Source organism: Neopsephotus bourkii, unplaced genomic scaffold (assembly GCF_033783945.1).
Source record: "Neopsephotus bourkii isolate Nb327-2 ecotype Australia unplaced genomic scaffold, CSIRO-AGI_Nbou_v1 NB_1825, whole genome shotgun sequence".
NCBI lineage: Eukaryota > Metazoa > Chordata > Aves > Psittaciformes > Psittacidae > Neopsephotus > Neopsephotus bourkii.
In genome coordinates, this window is record NW_026902298.1 from 12,988,147 (window position 1) to 12,999,761 (window position 11,615).

Sequence of the window (11,615 nt, forward strand, 5' to 3'; positions counted from 1 at the left end):
CAGAGACCATAGATTTGAGAAACACTGTCACATATCAACCAGGTTCTCAGACTATTTCTATATTAAATACAATAGTTTATTTAGAATTTAGGACTCTACTCACGTGTTCTGCAATGTGAACTCCACCTCCAGCTCCTCACGTGCCTGAAGAGAGGGAAAAATGAAAGAAATTTACATTACTTATTTTTCTTCATAGCTTTCATTGTACCAATTACACATAATTTCTAAAATATTTATTTAGAATAGCACTTAGGAAAATTCCCAGAGCATAAGAATAATTGGGGGAAAAAAATCAATAAAACCACAACTTCAACAAAAACCAAAACAACTATGCCAACCGAAGATGATGCCGAATTTTAAGATGCTGAAAAAGCAGTTGCTAAAACTAGTTTTTTTGAGGTCTAAATGACATACGAGCATAGAAACATAGGAACTGCTATTCTGGTAAAACAGCCATATTCAGATTAAAATTCACAACACAAAAAGACCTATCTGCTTTAATATTATTACAGTTGAAAGAGACTGATAATTCAGAACTTATACCAAGAGCCAACAAACAAGCCAGAAATATTCAGAATTAAGGCACCAGGTATTTATTTCTAGCTGGTTCCATCCTAGATTTTTAGCGTGGAGATTTTTCATAACAAAAAACAGGAGGGAGCCCTTATACAAGGATTTAATTTTTTTTCTTGTAATTTCAACAAAATCCATTTAAGTAGATTTTTCCTAATACAAAACACTATAAAAGGATACATTTCGATGAAAGGAAAGAATTTGCTTTGTTCTCACCAATTCCATTTCTCACCTGTGGATTCAGCTGAAACTTCACTCGAACAGTACGTCCTACGGTGAGTTTATCTATATCAAAGAGAATTGTGCAGAGTTCATCATCCCTGGTGACTGTGTCTTCATCACAGACCTTCAGCTCCAGCACATTCTGCACAAAGAGGTTAAGAATATCATGGAGTTATTTCTATAACTAAGAGCTCCATAAGGTAGGAAAATCTCAAGCATAGGTCTTCCTCTCTCCTCTAGTTTTAGGAGAAGAAAAAAGAAGCAGAAAGAGAAGCAGAAAAGGGAAAGAGATTTGAGAGTATTAGACTTCACATTTCTGATAACTGTACATACACAAAGCAGGCTTGTCTGCCTGTGAAAATTAAAAAGACAAGCAGGTAATGAAGAATGTTCATGAATTTGTGATAAGTAACTGCTAAATCATAGGATCATAAAATGGCTATGGTTGGAAAAGACCTCAAGGTCATGTTTCTACCTCTATTGTAGAACATAAAGAATGTTTAAAGGATTTCTTTTCCACCATACCTAGAACTAATTGATCTTGCTGCTGTTTTTATGTGACCTTTAACTTGGATTTCACTTTTATATATCAAGATAGGAAATAAGGCCATATTCTGCAGGGCATTAAATTGCTTCTCACTGCTTCAGTCTAGTAGATGTTTAAGTAACAAAGAGCTGGAACAGAACAATACCAAGGAGGATATAAGCAACATTATTTTTTTTTCTGAGGAATCTGTAACACCTCCAGAGTTTGGAAACTAGTTGTATACTTATAAGTTTATTGTAGTTTTGCTTTATCTATTGACTATTTGCACACAGAAAACTATGAAAATCGTTGACTTTCACAACCTTGATTCTGCGGTCGATCTTATAGCAGAAAGCTTCATTCCAGACAGGGTTTTTGCTGTTCCTGATGGTTCTGGTCCGAACCTTCTCAGTTGAGGCAGTAGGCAGCCACAGTGTCACGTAGCAGTCTGAAAGGGTGACTGTATAACGAGAAGATGAGCAGAATGATAATACATTCATAAAAAGAATGATTGCACTGTGCACATTTAACCCTAATAAAAAAAAGGTAACATGGCAGGGGCTGTAGAGTGACTTATTTTCTAGCATTTCTACCACAGGTTTCATATCTCAACTTACAGAAAGCTCTCATCAAAGTGTTTCCCCATCAAAGCTGAAATGTTTAAAGATCAGAATGTGCCAATTTCATATTCGTTTATACATTTGACAAAGTTTTAGAAGTTCTGCCTTCTTATGCAGTCTTTTTGGAAAACAAAATCAGTTTCAGCACCGCAGTGGAATTGCTATTCAGCCTTTCCCTTCCTACTACTCTATCTGTAGACTGAAAAAGATCCTGCCATGTCTCTTGTCTGAAGAAGGAAGCCGTGAGTGCCACCAAAGACATAAGCTGCTTCCATATTCTGATCCCCGATTTTGGGTTTGGAGGGAGAACCACCAAGGCATGAGACTTGCAGAAGCTTGATACAGGCACCGATGGCCTTTCTCTCCTACCTATAATGCAATCTCCCTATTTCACATTTGCAATGCACAACCAGTCATCTGGTTCTTACAGCAACCTTCTGAGTCAGAAGAGGTCAAATAATTCAAGCCATAGTCAACCCTGCATCGTACTAAAAACCTGTAACAATGCTATTGCAGCACATTAAATGCAATTTTGTTCATGTATTTCCTCTTTCAGTAAGAACTACAGATTTAAGTTTTTCTATCAGCCATATTTTCCCCAAGCTGTGCCATGTTTTGGGGTTAACAGTCAGCAAAACTTTGATAATGGGTGTGGAATGAAAGCATTTCCAGAAAGTGGCCTTGGCCAAACCTGATCAGAAGAGCATTATGGATCAGATATTCAGCAGAAGCACAAGTGAAGGCAAATGAAAATGTAAATGGTTAATGGCAGTTAATGCTTCAGGTTCCATTTTCAAAGGTCTTGAGACACACTGATGAATTACTTCACAGTGGCAATGTAAGGATTAAGCAATTAAACACACTGAGAAAACTTGAATGACTTGCCCAAGATTCCATAATGCAGTCAAGGTCCAAAACACAGGCTGGATTTCCAGGCCTATACCCAAATCTATTAACATTATTTTAAATCACCTTGTTCCAGAACAACCTTAGGGAAAAACTCATTTTTCACTAGAGAAGTAAATTGGAACATGAGATGAAAGAGGAAAGATTCACTTCAATAAACTAAGCACAAACACTTCACTAATGAGAAAATATATATAAAAAAAAAAAATAACCCAAACATTGACAAGGAACACACCAAGGTTTATCAGAAAAGCAGCAAAGTTAAAGTGGGGGAAATAAGTGCTAACTCAGAATTGTAAAAAGTAGCATATTGTTAACATTATAAACAGGTAGAAGAAGGATATTTCCACATAGTTAAAAATACTGAGGTTTCAAGGAAAACTAACCAAAACTTTTGTCCTTTCAATGACTCAGAAAAGGTAAAGACTGCCTGAAATATCTTTCCAACTGCAGATGAAAATTTAACAGGTTTCCCACATTAATTTGGGTTTCTTCAGAAACCAAATTTTCTGCTGAGAAAAAAAGAAAACAATCCTGCTGAAAAGTTTTCAAATCCCTCTGCCAGATAGATACACTTTAAACAAATCCTTGGGATGCCCAAATTCCGAGCTGGGGCATCTCAAGGGGCTAAAGATATGATATCTATCTGTTCCTGAGACCAGAACACAAGGTAATAAACCTCTATGATGTGGCAGATATGCCAAGAGGCTTCATGAAGACAGACCATGTGATTCACTCTGCTAAGGAATGACTTAGAACAAGATATTCCTGAGAAGAGCAGCCATAATGAGTTGAAGCATAAACAGGCAACCTGCTGGAGTACACAAATGTAGACACAATTGTGCATTCAGGTTTGCAGATGCAATTGGAGTGACTGCCTCGTCAGATCACATATTCAGTTGGTGCAAATCGCCACTTAAGCATTTGAACATTTGGATTTTGTTAAATAAAAAGTCATGCAAGCAACTATGAGCACACAAAATGTGTGCTTCTGTACATAAAAATAAGTCTGTAATCTCTAAAAAACCCAGAATTTTATATCTTACAAGGTGCTCTCTCTAATGCATCAAATGCCTTTTTCAAAATGACACATATCATAAAGCAAAGCAGTTTGATCATCTGTCATTTCTAGAGTAAAAAATATGAAGACATAAGCAGTTAATAAGGCATTCAGTAAATCATAGAAGAATTTTTAAAGCTGGAAAATAAACGGAACAAAAAACACCATAAGACTACATTACAGAAGACACAGAAGTAACCCAGAATGCCACAAGTAAGTGCAGCAGAGATTTATTCACTGATACTAGTCATTCATTCGTAAATACGAAGTCACAACTTCCATGTGTTCCAACCACATCCCTGCTGCCATAAACCATCAAATTCAACCTCAGTAAATTTTTCCTCTACACTTAACTGATCACACTGAGAAAAAACCTCAATGTGCATAGCAGATTAACTAAAATTTACAGCTGATTTCCTTAGAAAATGTGATGTGATGTATGAAATTTTATGTGTACCCAAAAAAAAAATTTAAAAAAAAAATTATTTTGAGCAATGGTCAGCAAGATTTTGGAGAATATATTGTAGATTTTTCTTCTTTGTCATACATATTTCTTTTTTATTCTAGTGGTCTTTAGGTTTAAGTTTTCTTATTCTCTTTGCCTGTATTTCACCCTTTTCTTTCATACCTTTCCAGCCTCTTTAAAAATATATTTCACCATTCAAATGTACCCATAGCAGTGACTCAGTGGCATAATTGTATTTTGTAAGGCACCTGAAGAAGCCTCAGTGCACCCAGAAGATGGGTTACTGAGGATCCACATGTGTGGAACAGAAGCTACTCAATGAACTGGAAAATTCAGAATTAAACTAGTGCCTCCCCTGTGCAAGGAATTAAATCAGTCCCCAGAGTCAGTGCCACATCTGGACAGTGAAAAGACCATTCTTTTCATCCATTGCAAGTCTCATTCTCTCAGCGAGGATTTTACTTTCAAATCTGCATCCATACTCTCTTTCAATAAGCCGATGCCACTAGTTCGTGGAGGCAAAGTGAATCATAACAGAGCTTCCACAGTTGGATATCATCAGATGCTGTAGACTTCCTTAGTGCAGAGATTTCTTCTGTCTTGAGCTCTTTCACTGTTTACTATTGGTTCTGTGATCTGGCTTTGAGATTTTTCTCTTGTAGCCTCTATTCTGGATATCCTCTTCTTGCTTTCCCTTACTGTCCCTCACTTAAAGTACTTCAAAACTCTCACAGTAGTGCTCAGTTTAATTTTCTCTGACTTAAATTGCTCTGTTCTCTAGGTTAAATTCCCCGACAGACTGGATTTTCTCATCTCCTCTTATATATTTATAAATTTTGTGGAAGTAATAGAATGTGTTGCTTGTACTTCTGTTCTTATAGGATTTCCTACTACTGCTGATTTTACCTTTGCATCACCAGTGCTCTCCTTTCTTCTATCCAGAAATTCTTTATGGAATACTCAGGTTTCCTACTCAAAAGTAGAACTGTCATCATTTAAGGAGCAGCCCTCTGATGAGCAGCTAAGTCTGATGCCACAAAGGTAGGAAATACCCCTCGGAGTGAGATATGAAAAAGATCAAATGCACCACCTTGCTGGAGTTAGTCTGTTTACAGTATAACCATAAAATAATTCTTGCAGACTTGCAGCAACATACCTTTCTATTCTCACACAATTTAAGAACAATAATATTGACCCAATATTTTCTTTACTTGAAAGAATTATAGGAAGCATCCAACAAAAGTAGAAATACTCACACAAGTCTGCCTTCCGGGCATTCCTCACTCTTAGTATTTTTACAGTGAGCAAGTTGAAAGGAGATACTGGTCTCTGCATGACAATTCAAAGAAATAAAAAAAGAAATAAAAAAATACACCATTGAGATTAATATTATAGTCTATAGTAACAGACTACTGGAACCTCAAAGTTCTAAGGATGTAGATAAAACAAGGTTTTTAAGGTTGAGCTAATATTATTTATCAAGTCAACTGTAGAAGTTGGAAAAAATATATAGATTTTTGGCACAGAACTCTGCTCAGGTCTGAAATAGAAGCAACAGATTTCAAAACCACACATGATTTGACAGTAGGTGCTGAGAATTTGATTTGATAAAGATAGCTTATTTCTAACACCACCCCATCATTATCACAATGGACACCCCTACAGCACATGCATGGGTGTCCTCACCTCTTACACACCACTGCCTGCAACAGAACAGACTCCTGATTACCAAAAACTCAGAGTAAGCAAATAGAACTGAGCAACTACCACATACCAGCAAAAGCTCCTGCACCAGCACCAGCTCAAGCTCCTGCACCAGCACCAGCTCACACACACATCTTAAAAGACAGGTGACAGAGACAAGACATTTTGCATGAAGACTCTGATGCATCTCTTATCTTCAGCCCTGATCCCCAGCGGAAAGCTACGAAACTTTCCAGAGATGATCTTGTGAATTAACTCACAACTTGACAAGATATCAGACACCCTGATCTCAGAGATATTATTTCCATGATGCCTCATAACTTCCATGGCTCATACTAATATGCCTTCATATTCCTCAGGCTATAAATTGACTCATTCCCCATTTCAGAAACAGGTGTTTTGTCTCCCAAAACTTTTCCAATCTAATAGTGTCCTAAAAAACCAACATTGGTTTTATTACTTTATGCATTTGAAATGCCTATATTAGTAATAAGCAGCAAAAGTTAAAAACAATGCACTGATAATAACTTTAAAATGTACCTTCATACATGCTATACATTTTCCCAAACCATTTGTCTTTCCAGCTGCAGCACGTATCCTGAAGTGTTTCACAATGCTTTGACAAAGTGTTAAGCAACTGGGGCGATGGCGTGACATTGAACACCAACATAATACAATGAAGCAGTCCTGTCCTCACCCACAAAAACCTTAACATGTCTGAAAAAACAGCAAAGATGAAGAAGAGCCTCCAAGAAACAGCCTGGGTAATCCTGGCATATCCTCTAGCACTGCCTTTTGGGCTGGCAAAGGGCCTGAAGATCAAGGTCATTGAGATAGCAGCAGGAGGATCGGAGCAGTCACTGATACAGGCACATTTGTTCTTAACCTGTCCAGAGTCTAGCACAGGGCACAGTTTAAGGGTGCACAGATTGCAAGCACTTGAATTCTCAGCTGTGGGACATTTCAGCTGCCTTAAAGAGTGTATCACACCTCTACCTGCTCCATTATCTCAAACATGGCCACAAACAAAAACTCAGACAGGCACACCTTGAAAGAAAAAGTAATGTTTTTGAACAAAAATTAAAAATGACAGTTTCTATTAAAAGCATCCAAAAGAAATCACACCCAGACTATATAGCTGAACTGCCACAGCTACTTTTCTCTATGCATTAAATAGAACTGGGTAAAACACAGAAGCACTCCTAGGCACAGGGACCAACAGCTAAAGCTTGTCTAAGCCTGCCAAATCTACTGCCATGTTTGCTACATCTATGCTTGGTCCCTGCTTTTCCACCCAACAAATCCTAAATGCTTTTGTCCTCAGCAGTGCTGTTTCATCAGAAGTGGAGCATATCTTTACCCAGGAAGGATGTAGCTTGTATTCCTTGAATACAAAATGGACTTGAATATCAAGTTCTCCATCCCAGAGAAGTGCTATAATGACTAGGCATGACACCGTTTTAAAGGAATAACCTTTGCTCAGCTCTTTGAAAACAAGCATCTAGATTTTCATTTTGTGCATCTCAAGTGGATAGTGGTATCTCTCTCTGCCTCCCTGAGTGGCACACAGAGATAGGATTTAAGGAGTGCTTCTGGGCTCAGTTATCCCTGTTAGTTAGGGGTACCTATTTATGCAGTTCCATGCTCAGCTGTTACAATTCCCATTCAACTCTCCAAGCATATTGAGCCAATCTTCAGTGTTTTACTCAGGGTTGTAGAGTCTGTTCCCTTACCAGAGACTTGGAAGTCAGACCTTTTAGTTCATAACTTTTAGGTGTCAGAATGCTTTGTCAAGTCTAGCTGTCAGCCACTTATTCACACAGAAAAACTATTGAGGGATGTATCTTAAACTGGATAATCTGCAGGAAATAGACAGCAACTTCCACATCTTTCCCTTTAATGTGATGATGACCATATCAATCCGGGTATGTTCTGAGGCCAGCAGCCTCCTAGGTCAGTTATTATGAGCCCTTTGACTTTCAGCTTCTGTATTTATTTTGTCTGAGACATGATTGTTACCTCATGAGCCGGAAACACAAGCCAGGCATTTTAATAATCACTGTCAAAACCTCCTAAACACATAAGATTGCAAACACAGGACTTGGTCACCCTATTCTACGTCAGATAAAAGTTCAATTAAGTCTTGTGGCAAACTTGTGCAATCCTTACATATCTAGTCCCAGGGAAGTCAATAGGAGTGTTCACATACATGGGTGCTCATCCCTGTGAATAGGACTTACATAACTGAGCTCTAAAACAGCTCAATTCCAAGCTTAAAAGTCTTTTATAGATTTTTTTTTTCTTGAGGAGACTAGAGTGAAATACATACAACATTCCCAAGGTACCTCTAGAGAAAAGCCAGTTAATCAAAGTAAAAGAGTGTGTCAGATCTAGTTGGAGCAGTTCACTCTTCCCTTAACTTTCTCTTCAAAAAGGAATAGAAATCTCACTACTGCTTTAAGTACTATGAAAACCAACAAATGAAACACTCTGGCCTGTCAGAAAGCGTGGCAGGACTTTAAAGCACAGATCATTGTTTTGCTTCTCACCTAGGTCAGGTATGTGCCACCTTTAAACTTCAATGAGTTTTGGAGCCTCAAGGACAGGCAGTATTTCATTAGGTTACTATGTCTGCCACCTCAGGCAAGGTCAAATGCATAGGAAACACTTTTGCTTGTACTGTATGTTTTGTATTTATTTCAGCCATTTTAAAATATTCCATACCTGGGTCTTAGTAAGTCAGTGGAAGTCACTGGGGTTGTGCCAGAATAAAACCAAATGGAGCAGCAGTGACTCAAGGCCTGTTTCTTTCCAAGAGCTATGTAAAACTTGTGTGACTTCAGACTGCAATTTTCATGTAATTTTTCTTCTCTTCCTGTTTTCAGCTCCACAGCTGGGTTTGCATGTTAAAATAAATCCACATCTTCGAAGAGAAACCAAGTCAAGCATTTCCACAGCTCAACGTGGCTTTTTCTCAAAACCACACTGATCTATATTATTTAGATACAATACAGTAATTTGAATCACCTAAAAATTGTTCCTTTTTTGCCTGTCATCTTAAGTGCACTACCAACATTTTCTCCCCAGATTATTTTACATATTCCCTTTAATTTAAATCGCCACTCAAGTTGAAGTCACACATCCCACGGGTTGCACTGGAACTGACTCTGATAATGAAAGCTGTTTTCCTTAAGTGAGCCAGAGCAACAAAAAACAACTCAGATATACTATGCTTATTTATTTAACACAATAAATAACAACTTCCATGGTTGGGGAAAAAAAAGCTCAGATCCCCCCCAGTTTAGCCTCGGCGAACTTTGAAGAGTTAGGGCAGATAGAAGGGGCTCTGGGTCCTACTCTAAATGATATATACTATATTCAGGTCAGTTCTGCCACTCTAAACACCCTAAACACAAGAATCACAGTCTGAAGGCACTGAACCATACATGTCTCACACCTAGGGACCTACTAAGAATGTAAAAAGCACTAAGGATAAAAAGAACCCAGCTTGATCCTCTGAAGACAGGCTAGATTTATAGGTCTAAAAAAATAACAATTTCAATGATACTAGCATGCTTCCTTAGGACTGTGAAACTATGCACAGAGGGCTAAACATAATTTTAAAAGCTACTTTTTGAAAGTAGCAAAGGCTTAGCTTTACCACAGTATTTCACGTTGAACAGAGAATGGTTCTCAGGCACAATCAGGTATTAGATGTTACCAATAACAACAAACAACCCTGAAGCAGATCAGATTTGCCACCATTTGGGAGGATCTCTGTATCACTGCAATCCTCCACATGAAACCGAAGCCCAGAACAAGCCAGGCTAGGAAACCCCTCATCACTGCAGCAGGGACGATAGCCTATCTTTCCAAACAGTGATGTCCAGAGAGTTGCAACTGATATGGGCAGCCCCAAGCCCATTGCAAACGTCCAAAGACAGCCCCATCCTGTGGCAACTGCTGTTATTCCCATTCATCGGTTCACAGCAGTTTAACTGCTATATTTTCCTTTATGCTAATACCTGTTAACATGGAAATGTTCTAATCACACAGGGAGTTTTCATTTGCCTGTGCAAAGAATTCATCCCCAATTCAGCCTTTACAAAGCACTTGGTTGCTCTTTTTTCACCTTCAGAGATATTTGGGCGCTGCTCCCACTCCTACCAGCCTGATGAGATTGGGCTTGTCAGGAGGCTGAACACATTTCTCCCATAGTTTCACCTGTTCCAATGTTGCAGTTTAAACACCATGTTACACAGAGAATTGCAAGCTCTACATCAGGCTGTTACAATGCAAAGACTACAAAGAATACTAGAACACTAAGAACAACTGAAAGACCCATTTAAATGGAGTCTTCTTATGAAGGAATAACACAGAAAATAAGTGGGTGCTTAAGCAAAAGAAATCAAAACACAAAGAAACGGAAGAATTAAAAAGTAATGTAGGCTAAGCACAAACCAAACCAGGTAAAATGCAACACCTTCTCACAGCGCCACAAGCATCAGACACCAATAGAGCCAGAGTATTTAAAGTTTACTGAAAGCCAAGGCAGTATTTCCTCTACAGAGCTGAAGTCATATCTTGGCTTTTCAGTGTTCAGTAAATACTGCAGTACAGTTTTCCCCTGAGCCATTGAATTCCTAACATTTTTTCCGGTGATCTACATTCAGCACTGGACAGCATTTAATGAAGGGCCAGCTAATTACTACCTACCGTTCTCACCGCTGGTGCTGAGGTGCCCGTAATAGTCTAGGAAAAACAACACAAGGCAAAGTTAAGAAAACTAAGCTATATGTTAAACTCTTCTTTTAGGCTGACATTCAACATCTCACATTCAAAGCCACACTTACTGCTATGCTCATTGACAACACTCATTAGGTGCTTTACCAACCACCAAACCCATCACAACTCTGTGCCAGCTTCTTAATTCCTTCACATGCAGCTTTTCTTTAAGGAAGCACAATAAGTAACGTCGTTAGTCCTAAATCATAGCTTGAAAATGGAGACATACCATGAGATTCTGCAAAAGGTTAGACTAGGAAAACCGTCCTTGCAACCATGAGATCTGAGGAACAGCAAACTCTGTTGCCTTGGATTGCCTGTACACCTCAAACAGCTTGCTCTCCTCTGTGATCAACTTCACTGGAATATCAAACAATTTTACCCACTTTCTGCTTGTTATCAGCTTCTTTTGCTTACCTCATTTGAACTTAAATTTGATCCCATTGCAGCCTCAGTTGCATGTAAGTCCAATGTTAAAAGATGCCGAGTCGTGCAGCAGGCAGGAACTCCTCATGCAGATTAGGGGTGGAGGAATAGGGATTTTATGACAAGGCTCTCCTGCCCCACCCCTTCATTAGTTCCAGTCATTAGGCAGTCCCCTCCCTGCTTCCTGCAGCCTATTAGAGCACCTCAACTGAGTCAGCAGAACAAAGAGAAATTTCTTTTCTACCTACTGTGATGTTTGGAGGAGGGGGCGGAATACGACAGCACTGAATCCCCTTTCTGCCCAGGGCTTGCTTTCCTGAAGATACT

At 38.7% G+C, this 11,615-nt stretch overlaps 1 protein-coding gene across 1 annotated transcript in view; it reads right to left on the reverse strand.

Annotated features, from left to right (window-relative positions):
- Nucleotides 1-11,388, reverse strand: part of LOC133207155 (cytosolic phospholipase A2 epsilon-like) — a 31,174-nt gene extending 19,786 nt beyond the window's left edge. Inside the window, exons 1-6 of the mRNA XM_061343811.1 lie at nt 11,280-11,388; nt 10,794-10,829; nt 5,630-5,702; nt 1,645-1,781; nt 806-937; nt 104-144 (exon numbers count right to left, since the gene is read on the reverse strand). Of these exons, the coding sequence (XP_061199795.1) occupies nt 104-144; nt 806-937; nt 1,645-1,781; nt 5,630-5,702; nt 10,794-10,829; nt 11,280-11,306 (446 nt within the window). The 5' untranslated portion in view covers nt 11,307-11,388. The remainder of the gene's footprint in view (nt 1-103; nt 145-805; nt 938-1,644; nt 1,782-5,629; nt 5,703-10,793; nt 10,830-11,279) is intronic.
- Nucleotides 11,389-11,615: the final 227 nt, after the last annotated feature.